The 27,238-nt window shown below is 48.7% G+C and overlaps 1 protein-coding gene across 4 annotated transcripts in view; it reads left to right on the forward strand.

Moving 5' to 3' along the window:
* The first annotated feature begins 8,925 nt into the window (after window positions 1–8,925).
* Window positions 8,926–27,238, forward strand: part of FGFR3 (fibroblast growth factor receptor 3) — a 58,627-nt gene continuing 40,314 nt past the window's right edge. For all 4 annotated transcript variants that reach the window (XM_055796969.1, XM_055796970.1, XM_055796971.1 and 1 more), the window contains exons 1-2: window positions 8,926–9,056; window positions 9,262–9,479. In XM_055796969.1, the coding sequence (XP_055652944.1) occupies window positions 9,305–9,479 (175 nt within the window). In that variant the 5' untranslated portion in view covers window positions 8,926–9,056; window positions 9,262–9,304. The remainder of the gene's footprint in view (window positions 9,057–9,261; window positions 9,480–27,238) is intronic.

The raw sequence follows: 27,238 nt of genomic DNA on the forward strand, positions 1-27,238 counted from the left end.
CGAATGCTCTTCTTGTTCCTCTGAATGCAATATCCCTTCTGCAAAATGATACCAGCCACTTGTCAGACTTCAGACCTTCCAGCAATGCTTACAATTTCCTGAAAAGTCCACATTTATTTTCAAGTGGCTGAGTCAGGCCACAGGTAACTTACTGCCTGAAACCAAAATATGAATTGAGGCATTTTGAAAGCTAATGTATAGCTCTGGATGAAATCCATAGTGCCACGATGTGTTTTAGATAGCAGCAATTTTAATGACCAATGATTGTCATCATTTGTTGTGTTTATGCCTCATTTACTGTGTTGTGTCATACACTCCTGCACAGTCAAAATCAGCACTTTAATTTTAGAGTCGTCTCACTGCATACCGGGAAAAAAATGTATGAAATATAAGTGGCATACTTTAGTCATCTAGCATGTCTCTCCATCAACCTTATCTGTCTTATCTTTAAAGAAAACTATAATTGGATAATCTTTACTTAATGTAAACTTCTAAAAGCTGGAAGCCATTTCAAGATTACACAGATTAACTGTGGCTACCTGTGAGAACATGCTTCAACATTTCTATGAATTCAGGGTGGATAAAATCAAGTGTCTCCAGGATTTATGAAACTATTTTGGCAAAGAAGACACTGGAAATTTGTCACATAGCCTTCAAGAAAAAATGATAACTCTTCTGTAGTGTCCTTGTCTTTCTCATTACCCCATGAGCCAGTCAGCTGGCTGGAAGCGAAGAGTGGTTTTAATTTGCTGTTGGTTTGCAGAGTGCCCGCTGGCTCCCAGGTTAACTTTAGCACTGTCAGCAGCAGAAAGGAGTATCTTTTCAAAGTTCAGATCATTTGATTTTGCTATACTTCTTACAGGTACAGATATTCCTTGTTGTCTAGCTGCACAGCTGTCTGCAGAGAAATCAGCCTGACAGTGGATTATCCCCCTTCCACTGTGTAGTAAGATACAAACTATTACAAATATTTTCATATTTCTATGGTTTGAGGCATCAACAGCCACAGAGAAAATATGCCCTTTTCAACCAAGTTCCTACTTGTGTTCTCAATTGAAAGAGGAGCTAATATATTCCTGGCAATACGCAGCCCTTTTGTCTTGCCACAGCATATGATTAATACTACGCCTGAATTTTGGAGACAAACACAAATTTGCTGTCACAATCAAGTGACTTGTACGAACCAGAGTGGATACTGCAACCGCCTGCTTGTTGCTGTTTCTGAAGTGCCCAGCTTTGTACACTTTTCCTCCCTGAAAATGAGGTTTGCTCTCCAGCTCTAGGCTAGAGAGATTCATAGGATCTGCACTGTTTGCATGCTGTCTCCGGTGAGCCCACCATGAGCAATTAAGAAGCAATTAAGAAGCAATTTCTGGGTAAATGACATTAAGCCTTTTAGCAATTATTGTTATTTTTCTGATTCGTTTAAATTCTTTTCTCTCCTTATTGCACCAAGTTTGGAAACTAATGATCAAGAGTAACTTGATTTTGTCCATTAATGTTAGTTCCCAGTTACCGTCACAGTTAGACTCCATACAGAGATATCACTAATTAATTGAAAAATACCTAAAAAATGTTTAGATTCAGCCTTGTAGCAAACCTCTGTTCCCACTAACAAGCAGGTCCATAGATTCCAGACACTATAGAGACTGAAGCAGACAGTCTGTATAAATATATGGGAAAAAAAAAAATGTAGTTACAGAAGAATAAGTATATAGTTGTTTTCAATCGGTTTCACTGCAGTCTGTGGGTCTCTGGGGTGCACTGACTTCTGAATGGTCTACAAAACTTAACAAGAAAAATAAGCCTGTTGTCAGTAGGCTTCAGTTTAACTATACAAGGGGCTGAAGCCCTGCTGGAAAAAAAATGTGGATGTCTGCAAATGAAAAAGTTTGAAAACCACTGACTGAAAACCACTGGCTATTCTGGCTCCATTTTTTTTAAGGAAGACGAGTTACACTGTAAAAAAATGCCTTCAGAAGCATCTCTTTACCTTTCACTAGTAGTGAAGACATGTTTGAGTGAGATTTGCAAAGAAATTGTGACCTTTTGGATGTAATATTGATGTACAAATGTGAAATGCTGCTGTGTGAAAGGAGGGTGCAGGCTGACCTCAGGCAAGGTGGCAGTTTGGAGAAATGAAGCCTTTAGAAACTGTGGGTCTCCTTCCTACCTTGGAGCACCTCTGGCACTTCCAGCCTGTTCCCTTCGGCTCAGGGGGATCCTGTTTCCCTTTACACCCCACCAGCACAGCCTGGAAGCCCCCCCTCCACCCACACACCAGAGGCTGCTAAAATGGGGTGAAAACGCCCTCCCTCCAGCAGCTGAGCATCCAGGATCCCTCCATTATCAGGATAGACACAGAGACGCCATCAGAAGCAATTTAAGTTTAAAAAGTTGTCTTTCAGAGGAGTCTCGTTCCCTCCATTGACCATAGGGACAGCTCAGATCTACCAGGTTCCTAACCCAGGTGCTTTGCTAACTTCACCTGAAGATATGTGGGTTTTTCAGCCTAAGTACATATGGGTGACAGTGTTGCAGAAATGCTCAGAGAGGGTGGGGAGTTTCTTGTCACACAGTTAATGGCAAATCTGGGGGTAAACCTTGGGTCTTCTCCATAAATAAAAACCTTTGACCTATTGGTGAATCTTTTACAAGGTGCTCAAGATCAGCAGAACCTGGCATCCAGTGTTTCCAAATGCTTATTAATGATTCATCTGATCCATTGACCTAAAGCAAAATTAGCTGTGAAAAGCATGGCAAAGCCATGTGGGCCTTGCAGGGCTCATTCTCAACAATACATCTGTCTCCCAGCGCTTTTCTGGTCACGTTTTAAATGACTCAGGGTTTCCTTTCAGAACAGATGGAGCTGACCTGTGTTAAAAGTATGTGTAAAAAAACTGGGGCAAAATGCAACAGAGGAGGGGGCTGACATCAAGTTCTAGAAAAATGCATTGTGAGCAATTTCTTCATATAAAAGGATAATAAAGAAGAGAATTTCTATCCCAGGGAGAGCTCCCAGCATTGAGTTCACTTCTTTCCTACGAAGCCTGCAGGATTTTTGTCTGGTTAAGGAAGAAAGTGCTCTCATTTACTCAAAATATTAATTTGCCCACCTCCCCCAGTGCCACCAGGACCACCATCTGCCTTTGCCCACTGCAGCATCCCAGCTTGGCAGGCACTGGCAAGGTTGGTTGTGCATTGCAAACTGCACTGCAGCTCAAGCAATTAATTCCCTCCCTAGGAAAGAGGCTGCTAGAGCATCACAGTGTTCCTGGAATGTTTGGAAATACTTGTCAAAACACGACTCTGGTTTCATTGTTAGTTCTATTAACATTCAAACATTTCCCTTGCTGATTAAAGGCATTGGCTCCATGCAATGCCTTAAAGTCAGTACCTACCTGCCTCCTATCCAATTTCTTATGTAACTGCTGCTTTCCACACCACAAATGTTTTTCTCTTAATGATGAATGAAATTATTTATGCCACAATTACTACGGAGAGGCCTTTCAGGGCTGGCAGAAGCCAAACCTCCCTGATCATAGGTTGCATTCTTCATGATGTTTGATCTGGACATCCAGCACGCTGCATAAGAGGAATCACATTTCTCCAAAAGCACAAGATCCCTGAGGTAGTTATCACTTTATTACAACAGAGCTGGACATGGTCCCAGAAGCCAAGCTGCACACCATAAGTTGGTATTGGGAAGGCAGTTCACCTTCCTGGGCTTTGGAGTGACCGATTGTGCCATGGAGATAATAACACTTTACTATCCCCTATAGAGTTATCTCTGTTTATATAGTATCCTGAGACCCCCAATTGCTTTTCCACTGCAAAGCTGCTGGACGTGCACATAGGATCTGGAATACATACGTATGTTGCTTCTTATTTCAAAAGCTATAGAGCCACCCAACTCTGAAACATGTCCTGTACATTTACTACACTGTTACATGTCTGATCCACCCACCCTATCCCCGCAGTGCAATATACCTAGAGCGGAGCTTGTGCCGTGCTCTTTGGAAAAATAAAACTACCACAGGAATGGCAAGGAGATAGCCATACAAATCAGGCTCTAGACGTGGCTGGGCTGGTGTCAGACACAGCACTGTGTCAGCCTTGGCTTGCAGGAGCACACAGGCCGTATTAACACAGAACTGAGAATGGCTGATTTGTCCCCGTATTCCAGCCTTCCCCTGAAGTAAGACGATGTGCCACTGAGAAAAAGCTTGCCTAAAAGTCACAGTAATAATGTCCTAATATTGACAAAAGTTCTGCCATCCCTAAGAGATGAAAGACCTCAGCATGTATTTATTTTATGATGTGGCTGTTTATTCTGAAAGCTCCCATGCTGCTCACTGCACATCCCTTTCCCTGCCTTGGAGAGGGTCAGAGCAGGGGAAAAAACCCTGGAGAAAAGAGGGTGAGGATGTGGCCACCCAGGCCATACAGCAGGGCCAGGACTTGGGGAAGAGCCCAATGTGGGACATCTCCAGAGGGCTGGACACAAGGGGTGTTTCCATACCCCCTGCTGTGGGTGGGCAGGGGCAGGCAGCCTGTGCCCTTTGGTGGTTTCTGGTCACATCCAGGAGAGAGGGTTTCAGATAAGGCCACTACTCCCAGAAGCCCATCTTGGCAGCTTGTGGGTTCTCCTCACAGGCACTAGCATTCACAGGCTGGTGGGGGATGAAACAGATTGTGGCTTTGTTTCAAACACCCCCCCAAAGTTAGGTGTCCTTCTACACCCTTCTACATGCGCAAGCGCAACCATGTGGTGATGGCATGAGTAGGTCCCGCAGGCAAAAGTGAGCTCTGTCTTCTCCTCACTGGGCTCAGGAGCATTGTCTTTACCCCAAGGACAGGGAACCCCCAGCCTGTGCTGACAGTCAATGGCACCTCTGAGAGCCGCTGGTGACCCTGCAACAGTCCCCGGCCACGCAGGCAGCTGCTGTGCTGAATCAACATTATGTCAAGGTCTGATTTTAAATTGTTGCTTCTCACACCCTCCACAGGCACGCTCCACTTTGGTTCCCCCCGCCCCGCCTCCACTTTCTCCAACTGTCTGCTCTGCTTTCCAGGCTTCCAAATTATTTTACCTCTGTCAGCACCTCCCTGTACCCAGCTCTTGCAGAAGAGACTTAGTGTGTCTCTGCAGCTCACTCATTCCTCCTTATTTCACTTCAAATCAAACAACTTGCCCCTCGCAGAGCCCTCTCTATTCCTAATCTGTTCACGCTCTTTGGTGGGAAACAAATCCCACAGGATGAGGTTGTGTTGCAACCAGCTCGCAGAGGGTGCAGGCACAGAGACTGCCTTCACAGGGTGGCTTAACCTCTTGCAGTGTTTACCCTGACAATCACTTGGATTCTTAATCTTAGCAACAGTGACTTTTGGCTTGAAATTCAATAAACCTGCCTGGAATCATGGTCCTTTGGGCTGGCGAGCTAATAAAAAACAGTTTAGTCGTTCCAATGCACCTTATTGATATAAACGGGTAGTGACATGAGCTCTGGACAACATACCCCAGTGTCTGCATCCACTGATGCTATTTAACCCTTGGATGCTAAGGATGGACAGCTTGGGCTTCTGCTTACACACCGACCCTGATCTCTGAACCAGTATTGCAATTTAGTCCCATGTGAGCTTGTAACGGCCTGTTGGGCTGCAGGGACAGCTCGATAGAGCTCTGTGGGGCTGCAACACTCAAGTCTGGCTCCCAAGTCGGCTAACAAACCCCGGTTTTGATAAGAAATATTTGGTGATATTTATTGTGTGTACCTAACCTGATACACTTCAGAAACTCACGTGACTGTATCTCTGATCAAACTTGCCAGCATATTAAAGCTTGAATTAAAGTTTCACCTTTGCTCCAACTCAGTATCAATTCAGGAATTGCTTCCTGCCTACTAAGGAAGCAAGTATGGGGATGTAGGGGGTACCAGTGCCCCAGTATGATTTTTGCAAGATTGTTACTGAGCCCAGCGCTCAGGGCAGTCCCTGTGCTCTGCTCTCTGCTTTGGTAAGTACAAGAGCTCAGATGTGCAGGGGATTTGCCTTGCAAAGTGCACCGGAGAGATGGCAGGGGGGAGCAGCTTGTGTCACCGCACCCCATCTCACCACGCTCTCCTCTAGCAATGTCACCAAAGGTGACCCGTGAGAAGCCTTGGCCCTAAAGGCTTTTGGACAGGCATCTCACAGCCAGTTTTGCTGACAGCACCCTGTGTTTAACTTATTTTGAGACTATCAACTGGTTGCACTTTCAGAGGGAGAGATTAGCAGCCTCCCTCCCAGACAGGGCTTTGGATAGGCATGAAGGGCGAGAGGGGTTTTAGTCATGCCAATGCCCCCAGGGCCTGCAAGGTCCCCCAAAAACTTTCCCAGAACAGCTGCTGTCAGTGGCCGAGCCCCCAGCATGGTCCAGGCAGGTGGTGATGCCATGGGAGTGTGACACTGGCCAGCTGGGACACTGGGAGCACCATGTACCACATTGTATTTCAGCCGCTCGCTCGGAAAAGGGCAGCCGCTCACCATCCCTCAGCTGCTGAAAGGGGTTTGATTTTCATCACTGACAGCTCTGGATATTAAGGGGATAAACAAATAAAAAGTTCTGGGAAGGGAATGTTTATAAAGAGTAAAAGGAGAGCAAACACATTGGCAGAGAGATTACCCTGCTTGAGGGAGAAGGAAAACTTTGGGGCTAATATGCGGCTTATGGCATAATAGTCCTAAAATAAATTCAATTGTGTTGTGTAGGCTTTACTAGTTTACGTACATGGATTTTTTTTTATAGCAAGAAAGTGGCTAAGACACAGTCCAGAGCTGTAGTTTTTGCTGCACAGCACTAGCATTGCAGCCCAGGCTCTGTTACAGTGGCCACCACAGCGATGAAGCAGCATCAGAAAATCTGCGCTTAATCGGGTCTGTGCTCCCCAGCCCCACATGAGCGTGCTGCACCAGAGGTTAATAAACGGGAAACCTAAAAATATCCCACTCTGGGGAAAACTGCGAACCTTGAAGTCCTTCGTACAGGACTATCTCAATACCCCTTTGATTTCCTGTTGTAAAGGGCTTCCAAATGTTACAAGCTTTTAGTTTTCCTGCAAATGAAAACCAGTTCAAAACCATTAAAGGGCTGAGCTGACTTGATCCAAGATGTAGACCTTCACATCTCCTAGCAACCTGAAAACTCCCCAGGTTCAGATCGGCCGTATCCATCGTATCGCCCTGCTCCAGGAGCATCATGAAAGCGCTTGCCTTCACCTGACATGGAGGAATAGTCACCGTGATGCTTTTGAAACGCAGTCACATGGTGAGAAACCACTCTGAATTCTGGTGTTTCTATCTCAGCTGTGGGCTTAGGAAAGCTCCTGATCCTCCTTTGCTGCTCGCCTCATGGAAAATGGGGATCGTAACAGTAACAGGTGCTGCTCTTACTCGCCTGACTTTACATGAGATCAGAATTTGGCCCCGCTTTTGCAAAAAGTCATCTTCAAAATAACGACGGCAACGACTCCTTGTGCAGTGTTATAATTATGCTGCTGCTGTTGTTTTTATTTTTATCGATTTTCTGGCACCTCCAGCACAGCAGTTTTGAGAGCAAACATTGCGCAGTTTGACATGCTGCCAAGCCATCTCTGTGACGGTGAAATAACCACATTTTATTTATGTCTGCTTTTCGCCCCATTGTTTTCATTTAAACCAATGGTGTCACTGGAGAGGGTCTCCACTGACATGTAGGATTTCCTCGTCACAGCCCTGTCTCAATGCTTCCCCACACAATGCGGCAGTATTGAGATGTCAGAGTCTCTGTGCCTGATAAAGGTGTCAAGACAGATCCTGGTCGCAGCGACAACAGCGCAAACTCTAAGCCCTCCATGGCGGCCACGAGCAATCCCCACTGTACGCCCTGGCAGAAAGCTGAACCTCCGCACTGCCCTGGCTTTTTGGCTCCCCCAAACCACCTCAGCTTGACCCTTAAAGCAGGTTGGGGTTTTTATAGGCCCCCTGTGCAGAGCATTTTTGGCACTGATAATATTTACATCTATTTTTGGTGCATGAGCTGCTACGTCAAGGGGGATTAAAGAAGAGCTGTGACTTCTCTGTACGAAGCCGCTGGGATCGCTTGTCAGCAGTAACTGATGCGTGTCGCTTAGGCAGCTCGGCCGTGTCGGGGGTCTCTGAGACAACCATGATATCCCAAACCATAACTATGACAGTGACTAGCTTGTTGCAATCGTAACTAGATACAAGTGACGTTTAATCAGATTGGACTGAAGCGCTAGCTAGTCCAGCCAGCAGCAGCAAAGGTGCAGGCTCCGTGGGGGCTGCACTTGCACCCACCAACAAACCAGAGGGATTCAGAGGCTTTGGTGGGTGAAGGCAGGGTGCTCGAGGCAGGGTGCTCGAGGCAGGGTGCAGGCTGGTGGCTCCGCTTCGGGGCACACCGCGGCAGCGCCGCTCGCTGCGCCAGCCTGCAGGCTGAGGCGAAGCCCCGCACGCAGCTTCTGCGCTGTCCCCCGACCCACGGGTCCGCCCGCAGCCTCTTCCCACCGCCCGGCTTCAGAAAACGCGCTGCTACAGGGGCAGAAAAGGGAGAGACGCGGCCGTGCTCCGGCGCGGCTCCGGAGTGGCACTCTGCGCCGGGGACGCGGGGTTTCCAGCCAACTTTCATCTCCTGGATATGGGAAAAGGGTGCCCGGCGCGCCCCGGGGACTGGGCGGGGGAAGGCAGCGGCGGAGCCGCCGCCCGCCCCGAGCGGCACCGGCCGCCCCCTTCCCCCTCCCGGCGCAGACCCTCCCGCCGCCGCCGCGGGGCCGGGCGCGGAGCGGAGCGGGCGGTGGGCGCGGCCCCCCGCGGCGGCGGCGGCGGCGGGGCGGGGCGGGGCGGGCGGCCCGGCCCGGCGGGCGGGGACATCGCAGCCGCCCCGCTCCGCGCCCGCACCGCGCCGAGCAGACGCAGGAGCGCCGCGGCGGCGGCGGGCGGGCGGGCGGCGGCTCCTGCGGGCGAGCGCGCTCGCTCCCTCCATGCGCGGTGCGCGGCCAGCCGCGGGGCTTGCGCAGGTAGGCGCCCCGCTGCTCGGCGCCCGGGCTGCGCGCGTCCCCTGGCGCTTGCTTGCCCCCCCCCCTCCCCTCCACTTCCCCCCCTCCCCTTTTTTACCCTGTTATTTTTCCTTCGCGTTATTTTTGCTTTTTCTCCCCCGCGTCGGCGCCAGGGGCGGGGGGGGGCACCTCCTCGCCCTGAGCGCCTCTCTCCCTCTCCCGGCAGCGCGGCGGCGGAGCGGTGAGCGGCGGCAGCATGCGGCCGGGGGATGTCTGAGGCGGGCGGTGCGGCGGCGGCCGCGCTGCCCCGGCGCCGCGCCGGAGGCATGCGGGCGGCCTGGGGCTCCGTCTGGTGCCTGTGCCTGGCGGCGGCCGTCGGTGGGATGCCGTCGGCGCGGCGGGGCGGCGGCGCGGCGGCGGAGAGGAGCGGCGGGCAGCCGGCAGGTAAGGCTGCGCGGCCGCGCACACGTGCTTCGCGCTGGGGCGGGCGAGGGGCGGCTTCAGCTCTGCGGAACCCCCCTCAGTGGGAGTGGGAGGGGGTCGGATGAGGGCGTCGGAGCCGGCTTCGCAGTTCCAAACGCGGGACCGGTGGGGTGGCAGCCGGGCCGGGGCGACCCTGGGCGCAGCGCGGCTCGGGCAAGCTGCAGAGGCGCCGGGGAAGGAAAAGCTGCTTGTAAGACGGTGCCGGTCCCCGGGAGCCCCCTGGCAGCGGGGCAGCCCGTGCGGCTTCCCGCGGCTGCGGCGGGGGAAGGAAAGATGCTTCCGTACGCGTGCAGCGCGCATCTTCGGCGCGCCCGGGCAGTGTCCTGACGGCGTGTGTGTCTGGGTGTGTGTAAGGAAGGGTCACTTCCAGCCACGGCGTGGGCGCAGGGCTGGAGTTGGGACAGCTCCGGGTTGGCGCACGCTGGGTCGCAGCTGCCGGACTGCGGCTGTGCTGAGCCGGGAACGGCGTGTCGGGGGAGCCAGCAAAGATCTCCTCTCGAGTGGCAGCACTGCAGTTGCAAGTAAAACAAAAAGTTAACACGTCGGACAAAAGCTGTTGTGTGTGTTTGTGTTGTGGGTTTTTTTTTTTGTTTTGATGTGTGGTTAGGTTTTTGTTTTTTTTTTTTTAAATAACATACGGCGGGTCTGAAACGCCGCGTCTCTCTGATATGCCTCAGCTGCTACCTGAGTCCCTGTTTATTTTTCAAAGCTCTTTAATGGAAGGGAGCCCCCTCGCAGCCACCCGTCTTCGGGATTGCATGTACCCGGCAGAAAGTTTCCATTGTTCAGGAAAGGGTTTGAAGCCTGTTTGCCAAAAAAGTGACAGGGGAATAAATGGGCTTCGTGGAGGCTGGGGGGTGGGGGCATTACTTTCATACCCCTTTTGGTTAAAGTTATAAATCACACCGGGGGTTGGTTTTGTTTTCAAGAAAGTCCTAATAAAACACCAGATTCTTAGTGTAACTCGTTTGGCTCATTTTTCACAGCCAAAAGAATTGATTTATGGGGCAACATCTCAGCGACTCGGTCAGAGCAGATGAGGTCGGTGTGCGGGAGGAAGCCAGCAGCCCGCGCCGCTCACCGCCCTGGCGAGTGGCAGGAGCGAAGCGTCCCCTGTTCTCCCCAGTTTAGCCTGAAGCATGTACAGGTGGGCACCGCTGGAGCCACGGGGGTGGGGAACAACCTCGGGGGCTGCCTCGGAGGGCCCCCGGCTTTCCACCCATGCCTTCAGCCCGTAGCTCGGGGTTGATGATGTGTTCAAGTGGTGCTAAACCCTTCCCGTGCGCTGGGACACCTTTGGAAGTTAAGGCGTTAGGATGCTGTTGGGATTGTAACGAGCAGCAGGAGGTCACACGGAGGGAAACGTCCCTCCAGCGATGCCTGTGAGCTGAGCGCTGGGCTGGGGTTTCCAGGGGCTCCGGTGGAAATCCTGTGGACAGGCTCTCCTACCGCTCTCTCTGCTTTCTCCAAAGCAAAAGCGTTGCTGTCAAACCCACCCCTTGCTCCCTGGGAGCAGGATTGGGCCCTGAGCAGAGGGCTTCCCTTAACTCAGCGATGTCCCCAAGGGCCACCCCACGGCTGCGATGGCCGGGGCAGCCTCGCCATGCCGGTGGCTCTCCCGCCCTACCACTGCCGGCCACGTGCACCGGGAAGCACCGGGAGGTGTGAAGCCGGTGCGGTTCACCCAGCAGCCCCGCCAGCATGGGGGTACCCGCTGCCCATCCAACCTGGGGCGGGGGAAGGTTGTGCAAAAGAAACTGTAAAGAATATAAACCTTCAGAGCCAAGTAAAAACACATTTTACTTTTTCAGTCTTTTTGAATTGAACGGTAAAAAGCAAATTCTTTCTCCTAGTCAAATGGGCCATGGGGTATTGGCTCATTACTGAGGGTTGTTGTTCGCTGGGCTTTGCATTTACAGTCTAAGGCCTTATTTTCCATAAAGGGGCTTGGAAGGATTTTTCCCCAGTGATCTAATTCTCCACACGGGGCTGTGAAGGCTGTAACAGCTACTGCTTTGTGCCTATACTCAGCTACATAAAACACACATTGAAGGGAGGCATTCTCGAGGTATGTGTATGTTTGCTAATATGAATACTCGCTATTAGCGGAGGTGGAGGGGGTGCAGGTTTTAACATCTCCGCAGGGAGGTGTTCGGCTGTTGGCAGGAAGGAGGCAGATGGCGGGGCTGTTGCTGAATAGAAGCTAAACTAAAAACACCAGGGGCCTCATCTGGGCTGAGTTTCTCTTCTCTCGCTTTCTCGGGGCTGCTGCAGGAAGAACAATGTCAAATTTCCCCCCCACCCTCCATCCCCCCGGTTTTTTTTTTTTATGAATGAAAGTAGAGAGGCGAGGCAGGATTGAATGTGTATGTCATTCAGGGGCTATGACAGAGATGATTAGGGAGGTCAGTGAACTCCTTTGCAGCCTTGAGCATGCGGTCACTCTATTCAGCAGCCACAGAATAGACATCAATATAAAAAAGCCCGTCCAATTTGCATTAGTATTCAGATAAAGATATTACTTCGTACGATTTGTGAATGTCAAGTAATGCTGGCTGTTTTCTTAGAGAGCAGACCAACTGAAACAGCAGCATTTTGCTTTTAAAAACTTCTGATAACAGGCCTGTCTCCTGTAGCTGGTTTGTATGTCTCTGTCTGTGTACGGTATACATGAAAAAGGGAGTTTGTGGGCTTCTTAGGATTTGTGTTGCACTAGTTAGCTGCTAAAGCTGTCTGTGTGCATTGAAAGAGTTGTATAGAGAGCTGCTGAGGTTTGAGCAGGTTTGTGTGGGAAGGGGAGAGCTCTCCCAGTCTGTCAGGAGCGAGAACTGAAGTTTCCTGGTGCAGCACTGGAGTCAAATTGTCAGCCAGTTACTGCACAGGCAGTTTTCAAGCCAGAAGAATGGAAGAGGGGCCATTGCGGGATTTTGCTTAAGTTGAATGGGAGGGCATGTACCAATTCCTGCGACTTTTCTGCTTGGAAGGAACTGGTGATGCACTGATTGGTTTTCGTCATGCAGCTGATGGTAACTGGGCTCTAAGCCTTTCAGCACATGCCCAGAGAGGGGCCCAAGGGGTAGGGTACAGTGATCTGCATTGCTTCGCTTTGTGTATCTGAGTGTTTCAAAGTTCACCCTGAAATTATAAGGGTATTTGAAGTGGGTGCCAAATGGCACTGACCATTCCTGGAACTGGCCTTGGGGTTTATGCATTAAAGCCCCCCTAAAAAGAGTCTCTTATATATTGATGGTGCTTCCTACTTTGTGCTTGAGACCATAAATGCTTCACATTCAGTGAGCAGCTATGAGCAATACAGTTTTGAGATTAAAAGTTGATCCATTTGTTCTCATTAACAGCAGCAGCTAAAAAAAGCTAATTAAGTCTTCAGTGTTGAGACTAGCATATTTTACTGAGCGATAAAGTAAGAGGACATGAGTAACGGATGATGAAATAGTGCTGCTTCTTTTTTAAAAAAAATCTATTTCTTAGCAAATAGCAAACTAGAAAGTCTGTTCCAGTGCAGAGATTGACTCATTAAATGTCTTCAATACTAGCTGTATAACATCACATCTTCTACGTGTATTGACAAGGGTCACTCCAATTAAACCTGAGGGTTTTTTTGCTTTTAATTAAGACTTTATTAACCGCTGAGTAGGGAACGTGATGAAAGTAAATCTGAAAATTGTGTGGCGAAGTGTTGATCTGCTAATTAAATCATGCAATTAAAGTAAGCCACTCTGACCAGCACGTTAACTTTTACAACTCCCTCCGACAAATCTGAAGTGTGCTGTTTGGGAAAATGTACCTGTCCTGAAGCCTGCCTGAGTAGTGTGGGTTTTGAAGTTAGTGGAACACTGAAGAAGTCTTGATTGCTGCATCCCCGCTGCGTCTGAACCATTTCCATCCAGTGGGACCCAGTCTGGTGCCTGGACAAAGCTGAAATTTTGTGTGAAGCTGCAGGACTTTTCCCCCCCTCTATAAGGGTGGGAAACAAAGTTTTTCCCCTTAAAATATGGTCAATAAAAGTAACTTTAATATCCACCTATATGCTTAGAAAGCTGTCTTCCCTGAAAACTTACGGTGTATATCTGCTATTTCACTTGGAGACCCTAAAAGATAGGGAAACAGCCCAGTTTCTGAGCAGTTAATAAAATTTCCAGAGTTTGACCAAGCTGTTTCTGACAGTGATCCGTCAGCTGGCACACAGAGCTGTGACTGAAGGCATTAGCTGAACCTTCATTTCAGCTGAGGTTAGGGCATGGACTGCTGGTAGATTTTTCTGGCTGGTCAGTGAAGCATGTGAGATCCAGTGCAGGAGCCTGGGCATGAGCTCTCAGATCAGAGTATGTGAAGTGGCTGTGGTGTTCTCCTATTAGCTTTTGGCAATTTTTAGTATATGTGGGGTAGACGCAGCAGGAATATTACAAATTCACATATTTTTACTAAAAATACAGGTGAAAATCCCTCCCCAGTTTGGTGACATTTTCCCAGCTAGGCTGAGCCTGTTACACAGGCGATCAATTAAACCGACTTTATTTTTATTGTTTCCCCATTTGAATATACTTTTCTCTTTTTCCTAGTGTGCTACGTGCTTGTTAACTTTTCCTGTGTCCTGGGAGTCTGTCTGGCTCTGCATACCTGTTTCTGGGTTTTTTCTGACCCTTCAAAAAACCCCCAAAACCCAGCTTGAAATTGCCTGCTGACGCAGCACCCTCCAAGCCATTTGATAGCGTGGTTTGATGGAGCTGTTTCAGTGTTGACCATTTAATCTCTTTTAATACTGGTTAGTTAATAAACTTTATTCTCCTCCACATACTAGGCTGGATGCCAGAGAGGATGGTGGCTTGGTAAAACTTTGCCTTGCATCCTTTTTTTTTTTTGCAGCCAGTGGGACTGCGGTTCAGCAAAGCCATTCATGGTATGTGAAAGCAGGCAGCCGGGCCTGCTAGGAGAAGTAAATCTGATAGCAAGCTCTACGCAAATGCTGGGCTAAAACCATGCCTGAAGATGTGTACAGTTGCCAAAAGCACCTTAAAATACCTTGTTACACCTTGAATTTTTTTCCTTGGCCTCCTGCATGGCTTATGTTTGCTGGTTGCCCCTTTGCTGGCTGTTGATCCGGTGATCTTGTGAAGAAAAATGAAGAAAAAAATAAAAGTGCCTTTTCCTCTCAAGTAGAGCTGACTGTCCCAGTGTCCCAGTGCCCCCTTTCCAGTATGCTCACAGCTCAGGTTGTCACGTGCCATAGAATTTAAAGCCCTGGCTGTGTGAAGAAGGGCTTTTATTCCTGTGGTAAATGTGGTATTCCTGGTGTGCTTACCCCCGAAGTATCTGCTCCCTGGCTTGCATGACCAGGAAGTTTCTGTAATATCAAAAGCAAACAAGAACTGTGAGATACAAGCTGAGTAAAACCTTTGGTAAACTTAGTAGTTAAAATGTGAAAGCTAGTCAGACGTAAACCTGCCCTATTATTCTGATAGGCTATCTGGAGGTTGTCACGTTCAGGTGGATAGGGACTAGCCAGGTAGTTAAATATTTTTTTCCCCTCCCCCCTGTGGCACTCAGGTTACACAATGAAGCATAGGGGTTTTTTGAATAGCAGCAGGGTCAAGTAAGAAAACATTTCTCCAGTAACTGTTTCAGTTTCAGATGTATTCATCTCAAAAAGGTGTGGTATTTCTTGTGGAGGGGGAGGCAGGTCTTGCATGCTGGCCCTGCTTTCTCAAATCCAGAAAGCAGGGGAAGGTAAAGACTTAATTAACTAAAAAGGTTATATTAAAACTTGGAAAGAGATTTCTTTATCAGGCAGAACTGTATGCAAAACAATTACCATGTGCTTACACGTTTAGCATCTGTGAGATTTTGGGGCGGTGCCATTTCTGCAGGTTGCGAGGGGTTAAAAGTATTAATGACTCAGAAGTGAGAAGGGTTCCAAGTTTTCGGGTGAGGAAAGGACGCAGCCTAGGATCGCTCTCCGCGAACCAGCGGAGCTGTGCAGGCGGCGGTGTATGCTGGAGGCACCCTTGCCCGGGAACGCCGCAGCACGAGCACCCCAGCATTGGTGTTTGCACCCAGGGGTTGTACTGTGAGCCACTGAGCTACCTGTGAACGTCACGCTGACACATGGCAGCATGCTGGTTTGGGTTCCCCACCCCACCCACCCCCCACTTTTCCTTTTCACCCAAGGAGCCAAGCTATTGCTCCATTCCTTAGTTTGAGTATAAGGTTTTTAGGGAAAGGAAGTGACGGACAGTCATGGTGCACCATGGCATGCCAGGCACCCACAAGGGTGGCATCCCAACTCCTGCTGTTTGATAACTGATGAAAGTATTTGTCAACTTATCTTCATTTATTACTTTTGCCCTGGAAAGCAGAGTGTCTTGTAGTTGTGCCCTTATTGCACCAAACTACCTCGTGCTGTTCACGAGGAATCTCACCGAAGCATTTCAGCTGATGTAGTTAGGTCAGTAAAGCCTTGGAGACCAGATCACTGCTGAGTTACAAGGGTTGGGCTGATACCCAGAAGTAATGGAGTTGAAGTGTTCTGGAGTTGACCTGGGATGAGCTGGGTGTAGGGGAGCCAGCAAAATAGCTGGATATTGCTCAGGGGCCAAACCTTGTGGTGGTTATGCAGTGAAGTGAGTAGGTGAGTTCTCATGGCTGCCAAGAGAGAGGAGCCATGCAAAGTAACAGGCAAGGACTGTTGTAGAAGGAGGGTACTATGGGTGAGAGCATCTCTGAAGCTTCTCTCACAAGATGCAGGTGGCACCTGGCTTCTGCGGAGATGGGGTGCAGACGTGGTCCCCGTAGCAGGACCCATGTCCCAGGAGATGTCTGGTCCCCTGTGTTGCTGGTGGAGGCTCTGCAGAGGGATTTACTGGGGGGGTTCTGTGGTGTGGAGCCGAGGAGATCATGTGAAGCCCTGAAGGTGTTTCTACTCTGGGCTCGGCAGGGAGGGTGCATCACCCTGGACTCACCCCCTCTTACTCTCCTGGGGAAGGCAAAACATGCATCTATGAAGGCTTTTCTTTTGAGGAAAAGGGAGCTACGGGAGATGTTCCTGGATCCAAATGATGAGACCAGACTTTATCAGCCTTACGCTTCCCCTGTCAAAAAACTGAAAAGCTCCAAAGAGTTGGATTTTTAATTTTATTTTGATGCTTGGCAGACCTTGTAAAGAACTTTCATGACAAGTTTGGCTCCTGTTTTGGAGGGTTGTTGCTTGCTTTGGGGGTTTTACCATTCTCTGCTGCATGTAGTCCTGTAAAAATAATAGAGGTCCTGATCTTGTGCCTATTGAATCCTAAGCAAAAAAGCCCCCATTGATTTCCAAGGGAGCAGGCTGAAGCCCTTCACAGATCGTGGTGGGAGCAGCTATTTAGCATAAGCTGGGATTGTTTGGAAAGTTTTCTAATGACCCAAACATTTTAACAAGTAGGGGAAACCCTGCGAGTGAAAGGGCTCCCTGGTTTGGGGGTGGGGAGATGCCCAGTGCTGCTTCATGGGGGTGATCCCTGGAGCTTGCTCTCGATCCCTGGAGCTGGCTCTCCCATCACCTCCCATTCCCCTCAACCTCCTGTAACGCAGACCTTCACTTCCCATCTTGTTTTTTTATAACTCCAGCCTCGATTCAAGCCGGCAGCAGCATCGCAGCCTGAACATGAGACTAGAGGCAATGGTAACGGCCACCGCCTGGGCCCCCTGTGACTCCGGCGCGAGTTCTGCGTGGAGCCAAGCTGCAGCACCGGCCGCCATCCCCTCATGCTCCATCCTAGTTGCCATTGTATCAGCGTCGGCCGGCATTAGCCCCAGTGCCGTGATCTGCAAGCCACACAATGCTCCGGGGAAAGTGTTAATAATCCCCGGCGGGGGTCCGCAGGCAAGAGGGGGTGAGCCGGCCGGTGGGCCAGCTCCAGCACCGCTCAGCTCCAGCACCGCTCGCTGCTCGCACGGGCAGGAGCCAGCTGAGGAGCTTTCCTGGCCCTTCATGGGCAGGCAGAATTGGGGAAAATTTTTTTTCTCAGAGGGTCTGGTCGGTTTTTGGGTTTTATCCCTCCCTTTCACATACAAGACTCAAGCACAAGAAATTCCCTCCCAGCAAAATATTTCAGCAGCTTGTTTGGAGACTGCAGGTCTTGAACTAAGCGGTGATTTGATTTTTGTTTAAAATTTTTTGACTTCTTACATAGATTCCCCCAGGCAAGCATTTTGTATCTAGCCGGTAGCAGGATCGGTGCAAAATGAGCATGCTGATTCCCGGAGACGTGCTTTGGGAGATGGGGGTATCAGACCTAAAAGTGAAGGGAAAAACCCAGTTGCAGTGGGAAGATTAGGGAGTTACGAGTGTGCCCTGACAACTACCATGTGCAACTGAAGATAAATCCTCTGTGAGCCTGTCTTTAATTAAAAGAATGATTGGAATTAGGCATAGTACCATCTCTCCTGATCTGTATCATGTGTATCTGTACGAATAAAGCATTTTTGGGGAGGGAGAAGAGGAAAACACCAGATTTTAATCTTCCTTTGTTAGCCGATATGTCTGCCTTTTGAAAGGGCATATTTCTCCCAGTCTTTGAGTACCCAGGCTTGTTGACAGTAAACAACTGTCACTTGGCAGTTTATGAAAGAAGAAGAATGTTTAAGAAAACATGTCCAGTTAAAATAGTTATGTTAATAGGCTGGGGATTCATGCAGAAGGGGGAGGGGGGTGTGTGCTGGTAGATGGAGGTGCATAGATCAGCTGGTATTAACTGTGTTAGAGATGAGCTGTAAGTGAATGTAGTTGGGAAAAATAAAACCCACACCAAAAAATACATACATTTTTACAGTCAGTGTTTTTTTTTTTCCCAGGGAAAATTCAGAAAGCCTCTTTCTTGCCATGTGCAGTGGGGATGAGCTTTAGGGCTGGGAGCTCAGCACTCCCACTGACGGGCCCTAATGCTGCTTCATGCTTTACGGGCAGCATTTAGACCTTGCAGCTGCCCTGATATGTCCTTGGCCTTTGCTTTGCCGGGGTGGTTGGAAGAGAAGACTGCAAGAAAACTCAGCCTCCTAATTTGCGAATTGATTAATTACAGAAAGGAAGGAAAAAAAGAATTAAGAAACGGCAGATGGTGTCCTCTCTGCATCCCTGCCCAAAGTTGCTACAAATCCATCACCCACCTTCTTCTGAGTTAAACACACGTGAACATAGTGAGTGATGAGTGAGCGCAAAGCATTTGTTCCAGCTCGGCCCAAAGGCATCAGTGTCAAAAGCGTAATGAGGTCTTCATGTCAGACACTTGAAATCTGTAATTAAGCATAAAAATAAGTTCCAGGCTTTCCAGCTCCTGATTTCCCTGGCTTGGGACCAAGGGTGTAAGCAGCTGGTGGGGGATGCTGACATTAGTCTTGAAAGGTACTGGGTAGAGCCACCCTCCTGCCCACAGTAAATACAGTAAACACTGTGTAGTTCAAATAAATAATGTGTAGATACTGTGTTACAGATACTCCACCTTTCCTTCAGCTGTGGGTATCTCGGAGGGGGTACTGTGGCAGCAGCACCTTCTCTTAACGGTGTTTCAGGTAAAACAGAGAGAGCTGCAGGAGCAAATGGGAATCCCTGGAATATGGGTGAAAGGGTCGCACTTAATTTTCTTTTGGCCACTGGTTCAATTAGTATTGCCATTATTTGGACAAGGAGGCAAAGGAAATGCAAACCTGAAGCCTCCTGCCACAGAAGTGCACTGCAATCTGCCCGGACAAAAAGGAAGACTCCTAGAAAGTGTTTATTGAGTCATTCTGGGACTCCAACCTGTGTCTTATTTAATGAAGGAACGAGATTGCTGCCTCATTTTTATGCATAGACATGGTGGTATCTTGGGATTTGGGAAGGCAGTGGGCGTCTCCATTGGGAAAGTCTTCTTGGCGGGGTGGGAACCACAGATGTCGCTGGAGGGGACAGGTGTTCTCCTTTGCCCCATCTCCCTTGGTGCAGGGGCAAAAAGGGGCAGGTTTGTACCCACCAGTCCTGTTTTGGCACTGGGTCACTGCCTGAGAAACTGGACTGCCTGCTTGATCCTTGATTTGGTGACCCCATGCAATGTAAAATCTTTCCTGTGAGAAGCCCATCTGCATGCTCTGAACAAGGTTGTCTTGTAGGTGGAATGTGTTAGTCCTGGCAAAAAAAGGCCTGAAACTGCCTCAGGTGCTTTCAAAATATGTGTAAATGTTTGAAGTGGAGGTTTTATCCCCCTCTGCCCCCCCTCCTCCCAGTGCATCACAAATGAGGTGCGAACAAGTGGTGCAGTCTTTGCAGGAATAACTTCACCCAGTGCTGGAGCCCGCCGTTTTGGGGATGAGAAGGAGCAGTTGGAGGAGCAACATGTGGTGTCTCAGGGCAGGGAGGGAGAGGAGACAACCCTGGATTAACCACCTACCCTCAGAAAGGGAGTGGAGGGGCCAGAATGCCCCAGGCAGCTCTTGCTCCATTTCTGGGTGTATACATCAACCTGGATGAATAGGTGTAAATATGTGGGGAGGTTGTCCAGCTTCATGTCTTCACTAGTGTTATGAGGTGGGGAGCGTGGCAGGAGTTTAGCTTCAGTGCCTGACTTGCAGCAAAGAGAAATCCAGCCCTTGGGTACCTGCTGGGCTCAGTTTTTATCATGCACATTCTCTGTCTGCCCAGAGAGACGTGGCTGTTTTCTTTCTCCCTTGACTTGCCTGTTGCGGTGACCACCCCTGCTGTCACAACAGCATCCATCTCACTCGGACACTTGTGTGCTCTCTTGTTTGCAGAGAGGAGGAGGTTTTAGAAGTGTTTCAGGTGAGGGAAGGAAGGGAGGAGCTGGGAAAATCAGACTGGAGGATGGGGCAGGTGTCCAGAAGTGCCTGTGGAAGGTCCCTGGCTCGTGGACATAGGACCAGCCATGTGCTGCTGCAGGACACTGGAAACGGCCCTCTGCAGAGGGTCTGCATTTCCTTACAGCAGCATTAAAACAGCTGTGTATAGGGGTGTCCACCCTGCTGCTGGCAATACTGCAGCTTAATGTAGTACAGTTTGTAGAAGGTGATTGCTTGGGAGCCCTAAAACTGCTTGAAGGCAGTGGGAACTGAGACACGCATGACTTCCTTGAACTCTCTCTTAATTTATTACACGCAGTCCAAAACCCACCGTAATAGATACGGTTGCGGGAGACCATTAAAAGGTCCGTTCTGGTGAACCTGATGCCCTGCTGTTGCTGCTGGAAATGATAAACCGCCGTGTTTGGGGCGGATGGTATGTGTGCCCTCTGTGTGTGTGCGTATGCTTGGAAGCTGGTAAATTCTGCTAATTTAGGGATTGTTTTCTAAGTCTGTTTTCTATAACTCCGTAGACTTAATACAAATAAAGAACTGACTTAAGTTTCCTGTGAGAAATGCAGAACAAACGCTAAGTGTGGGATTTGAATGCAGAAAGGTGAAAACACAAATGTATACAGAAATGGCAAGTCAAACAAGCTGAAAAAATATTGTAAGGTTGATTTAACAGAGCAGTGAACTCAAAGCTGTCTAATCCCTTTAGCAGCCTTCTTTAAAGACGAGAAATAAATGAATTTTTGACATCTACTTTTCTTTTCCCATCTCTCCCAACGCGTTTCTATTAATGCTGAAGGATAAGACTTGAGTTTAGCACAAGGACCAAGTGTTGCAGCTTTAGTTAGATGTGCTTTCTAAATAATAACGTCTTCGTTTGTCATTTGTGACTTCAGATTAAAGTGGATCAGACTTTCTGAAAGGAGATTACAGTTAAACTTCTCCAGCTTGGGTACCTGGCACCTAAATCTCACTTGAGTCACTGAAATAACAGGCTCAGTTTTGAAAGATGCTGAGCCAGGTCAGGCTCTACATGAAAATCGCTTAAGCACTCTCAAAATCTGGCTATTCATTTTGATGCTTGCATTTCAAATGTTTGACCTTTGTTTTCTTTACTAAGTATGCAGACAGAGCAGCCCCCAAATTATTGGGTTTTTTTCCCCTTTTATACATCTGAAAACGGCTAGCAGGGAAGACTTGAAGTTCTGCATCTTATTACTGAGAAATATAGATCTTTGAAAACTACCATTTTATGTAACTCAAGGGAAGCTTGCAAAGGGGGGAATATTTACTTATTTTCATTGACATGAACATGGTCTGTCGCATATCTAAAACCCACAATCGGTTAGAAAAAAACCCACCCAAAGTACCTTAAACCTTTGCCCTCTCTTAATCCATGTACAAGAGGGGTTTTTTTTCAGATGTTCTCCCCCCCGCCCCCCCCCCCCCCCTCCGCTGAAATAGAGGCAATTGATAGGCTCATAAACAAATACCAAACATTAAGTCCTAATCTCCATATAGAGGAGTCTGACCCTTTTTATGGAGAGAGAGGGTAGAGGGAGGAAACGGGGCCAGGAGTTTGAGGTTTAATGCTTATTAAAGTTTTAGTGGGTGGGAAAATGCAATCAATAAATTTTGTTTAATGCCTTGAAACTGGTGTTAGTTTTCACTAGCTACACTGGAGGGTAGTTTTCATTTTGAAACTAGGACACTCGTAGTTGGAATGACAATTAATGTGGAGTGAATATGGTCCCAGTTGGAAGCCGATTTTTTGAATAGCATGAAAACTCCCCCCACCTCCCCGCCTTGGCTCCGGAGTGGGGTAGCTTCCGTTTTTAATTAGCGAACCAGGCAAAATTTAGCTCATTGTGTCTTTCTGCTCCTTTGGCCCAGTGGATAGCTTGGATTTCTCCATCTTGCTGTCATGAGGCTGTTCTTTTTATTTTTTTCCTTCAGTTTTGGTGTGGGGAGGAAGGGCAGGGGGGGCTTCAGGATACTTAGGATTAAAGTCATTGTTCAGGGGTATTTGCAGCCAGCTGCTTGCATTAAATGAAGATTAGAGGAACGCACATTAAAAGTGTAAGGGAAACGCAGAGGAGCTGGGATTTGGGAGCTGCATAGCTGTGAACCGAAGGGGAAAGGTTGGGGCTTTATGGCAAATTTTTTCTGCTGCCATGTGATCTCAAAGCCCACTTCAGAAAAGCATCACAAGTAACAGAAAAGCATCACAAGTAACAGAAAAGCATCACAAGGAACTGCCAGGGCCAGGCCTGCCTGGGAATTGTAAAGGGAGCATGAGTCTTTGCAACCATTAAAAAGTTCCTGTGAGATAAACCTAAACTTCTGGGCCCAGCGAACTTACGTATTGCTTAAAATTCATCTGCAAGAGCACTTAGGAGGTGGTGAACGTTTTGCTAGAATTCACTAAAGAGCTGAAAACCCACCCAGGAGGTTGAAAGTCCAGAAGTAACGAATTTTTGAAGGATTTCAGGAAGGAAATGTAGAAGGAAGGGTGTAGAAGAGGAGCCTAGAAAAAAAAAGTAATTCTGCAATGCCTGCTTATTCTTTGAAGGGTTTACAAGAAAGATTAAAAATATTTCCAAAGATTCAGTTTCTCTCCTTTCTTTATGCTTTGTGGAACACTCATTTATGTAATCTGTCATTCTTGTTGCAAACCTTGCTAATTGCTTGGTGCTTGTCACCTACAAAACCCTGCTGGGTAACCTGGTCCAGGGAAGCATGAGGGATGGCATGGTGCACTGATGCTGAAGAGCATAGGTTTGTTCGGGGCCTCCATAGTTTAGCAGGACACAATCCTGCTCCAGTGGAGGCTGGGGACAAGGTTTGCCCAGTCTGTTGGGATGCTGGGAAGCCTCAGACTGTGCCTCAGTTTCCATAGCTGCCTGCACTGGCTTTGGAAAGGGGTTGTGGCGGTTGCTTGCTGCTGCAAAGATGAAGCTTTTTTGGACTTCCTCAGGCATGAGGAGCAGGAATGTAAAAAAAACATCAGCTGTTTTGTGGCAGGATCTGTCTGTCGAGACCAAGCTGGGATGCCCCTGCTGTGCTATGCAAAAAGCTGGGGCCAAGTTGGCCACTGGTCTTCAAAGACAACAAGAGGCAGACACCAAAAGGAAGATGACATTGACACAGACACCTAGGATCAGCCAATGGGTGTCCCGTCCCTCTGCCTTGAGTAGGGAGCAGTCTGGGTTGAGCATGTTTGGCCCCCACAGTTGGGTGAGGTGGACTGTGTATGTGACATGTGGGCAAACCAGCTGCAAGGATGCAGTCACCCACATGGTGTGCTGGGATTGGTGCCATCCCTGCCACGAGTGTGGGCTGCCGAGATCTGATACAGCTTATTGCCACACTCCCCCTGAGTAAAGCACGGAGGCCTCGGCACCTGGGAGAGCAGGAACCATCTATACAGGCATCCTTGAGGTGCTTCAGCATGAGCCAGGAGCTCTTGTAGGATAGGACACATGGAGCAGTACAGCCCAGGGACTTCAGCATCCCCACACTGCCAGGCCTCTGCTCCGCTCTCCCTGTCTTTAGGGACCATTGATGAAGTGGAGGACACCTCATATCAGTTCTTCTATTTCATTTAAAAAAAAGAAAAAAGGCATGCAGAGCTGTGAGATAGATGGATATGGGTAGTGGTTGCTTCCCTCTCTTGTGTTTTGAGTGAGGAACCAAGGAAAATGATTGCACGGTACGGCCAGATTTCAAAGAAAACTCCGCATCGCTGCCTGTTCCTTTAAGCCAGCAAACCCCAGCTGAAGGCTGTCCTTAGGACAGGCTCTGGGCTCTCAGCAGCAACCAAAGCTTTGTGTCCCTTGGGGTTTACATTCCCATTTTTGTTAGGTGTAGCCAGGAGACCCCTTTGATTTGTTCTCTGTTGTGTTTTTTTTCCCCTCCTTAGGGCTTTCCAAGTGCCACAGGGAAATCCTCCGGGCTAAAGTCTTTTTGTAACTATTTTAGCTTTGTGGCAATTTATTTCTTCTTCTAACTCTCAGCATCTGAATTGGGTGATCTGAGAAAACAGTCCATTAAAAGGAGGATACTGTAGAGTCCTGATGAATCCTGTTTTCTACTTGGCCGGTGGAACAGAAAGCTAATTGCCAGTAGTAAATCCATTCAAAGGAGGGCTGGAGGGAGGGAGAAAAGCTAATATTCCTCCTTGAATGCCATTTAATCTCTGAAACCTTTCATGCAGATGTAAATTAGGATTTGCACAACAGAGTCAACAGTTGCTCCGTAGATAAGGCAGATTTGCAACATCTGCTTTTCCATTCTAGAAGCTCTTCCAAAGTCGCTGTCGCTGTTGGGGATAGCCAAGCTAAATACTAGAGTTTTTATTCTTTCCGTAATCTTTTGTTTATGAGGAAAGCTGCATATGACAGAACTAAACCTGGTTATTGTTCTGCTGATTTGCTAGGAAAAAAGTTTGCTTTCCTCTTAAGATAGGTCTAAAAAAACCCTCCCACTGGGTGGTAATACAGTGCAGCACACTTGTTAACTTCTTTGGAAGAAACATTGTCTGGTAACAATTGCATAGGCCACTGCAGTGGTAATACAGTATAAACAGTTTACCTTGCAGTATTATTAGGAAAACTATGTTAAGCGTTTTCAGGAGAGCAGCACCCCCCCACCCCCACCCTTCCCCAAGCAAACGTGCAATAGGTGAAAGATAAAGTGCCACCTTCAAATGATGGAGGCAAACCCTTTCCAGAAGTGGTTTCCTAAAGGTACATTTCTGGATTACAGTTTAAGCTTTTACAGAAGCTACCATATTTTTTTTATTTTTGCTGAGGAGTGAGCCCCGTTGAGCAGGGGAGATAACCCAGCTGAACACCACTGCAGGAAAGCATATTGCTTCGACAAAGCATTCTGTGCTGCTGTGATTGCCAGGCTGAGCCCTTTCTTCCCGGGATAGCTGCAGCCTGACACTGGAAAATGCTCCGAGAGGGATCTTGACCTTGGAGAGGGAGAAAAGGGAGTGAAGAGAAAAGATAGGATATATATTTTATATAATACATATTTATATACACACATACATATGCACACACACATATATATAAAATAAGATAATATACGTAACATACTATATATAACATGTGTGCATTTGATATATTTTGCTGTGCCAGGCTGGTGATGTACCCTTTGGGGTGGCAGTGCCGTAGCCAGACAGGGATGTGCCACCACTGGCACCATCATAGCTGCTGCAGAAAGGGGAGGGAGGTTTGCCTTGCATAAAGCACTGCCAAAAATACGTCTATAAAAAACCACCCTGTCAGCTTCCCCCCTTCCCCCCCGCGCCCCCCCCCCCCCGCGGTTGAGGGTATGGGGTGACTGTGGGGGAGCTCGAGGGTATGGGGCGACTGTGGGGGAGCTTGCTTTGCTGTCGGCCGCTCCCTCGATCTTATCTGGCCTGAAAAGGCAGATACTTGGGTAAACAGGCGATCCCACGATCTTATCGTGCTCCCTCTCAGGGGCTGATGCTGGGTGCAGGGCCTGGGGCGGGTTTGGTGGTTTTTGGTATTCCCCCAGGGCTCATCTGCCTGTCTGGGGAGATGGAGGGAACAGGGGCATGGCAGGGTGCTCACGGGGGAGGTGGCACTGGGGCTGCTTGTCATCCCTCCTGGCTACTCTTTAAATTAAAGCAGGTCCCAAATGTACAGTGTTTGGCAATAAAAGTTTTATTTCCCTTCTCAGCAATGAGATTTGCTCAGTTCTCAGTGCAGAAGTCCCAAGGTGAGGTGGGCAGGCAGCCCCATGCCACAAGCAGCCGCGCAGGCATTGGGAAAAATGCTGTTGTTGGGGAGTGAATGATACCGTGGAACCCTGTTAACACAGGTGGGACACTAAACCAAGGCTGAGCGTGCATTGAGGACACGATGCTGGTCTGAGCCTGGAAGTAGTCTACGTGCTCTTTGCCATCACAGCTTTGTTCATCCCACCGATGCTGGAGGTCTCTGTATCCCTCCAGCAGTTAGCCACCAGCTCTGCAGCTGTGACCATGATCCCCCTGGGAACGGTATGCCAGCCTCAACAGGAGAAAGCTCTGGCATGATTGTTGTTCTGTGATCCTACAATACGTCCTGTGACATGAATTTGATGCAATAAAATACATAGGACAAGAAATGTTTTTGAATTAACCTGAAGGGAGAAGTCTGTTGATTGCTGCTATCCTTTTGCTTGTTAACCTGCCAAATGCAGCTTGTCCAGCTTGAAAAAGGGAGAATATGATGCACTTAGAAATGAGCCTCTTAGTCTATTCCACCACCAGGCTATGAAGCAGTCCCGAAAAGCCTCTCCAGGCTTGCCAGGGTGTGGGGTACGGTGAGGAATATCTTGCTGTTGGTACTGAAGGTCCTGTGCTTCGAGTGCTCTGTGGTGGGGGGTCTCGGTAGGGTTTCAGTTGTGTGGTGGATGTGCCCTGGCTGCGGGATGCTCACTGAAGGAAGAGGAGGATGGTGATGGTGGGTGAGGCGTGCACCCCACCTGAGCAGTCCCTCAGGAAGCTTCCAAACACATTGATGTTTGGAAAAGCACAATTGTGGGAAGCTATTCCAGGAGGAGAAACACAGATGAAGAGAAACAAGTAGAATGTCCTGGAGCCCAGGACCCAGCACTTTGTGAGGTGCCATGGGGCCCCCAGGGTTCCCCTGCCCCCCTAGGGCTCCCACAGGCACTGTGGACCTTTGCCAACCAGCAGCAGCCCCCATGCTTTCTGCCACAGCTCCTGGGAATAGTCCCTGACTCCAAGGAGGGCATCAGCTAGCCTCTGGGGGTGCTTGAAGTTTTTTGGGGGCCATAAGCAGGCCAGGAATACCCCACCACCCTCCACCTCCTTGGCCTTTTGTGGCTGAAGAAGAAGTAAC

Source organism: Falco peregrinus, chromosome 2 (genome assembly GCF_023634155.1).
Source record: "Falco peregrinus isolate bFalPer1 chromosome 2, bFalPer1.pri, whole genome shotgun sequence".
Taxonomy (NCBI): Eukaryota; Metazoa; Chordata; class Aves; order Falconiformes; family Falconidae; genus Falco; species Falco peregrinus.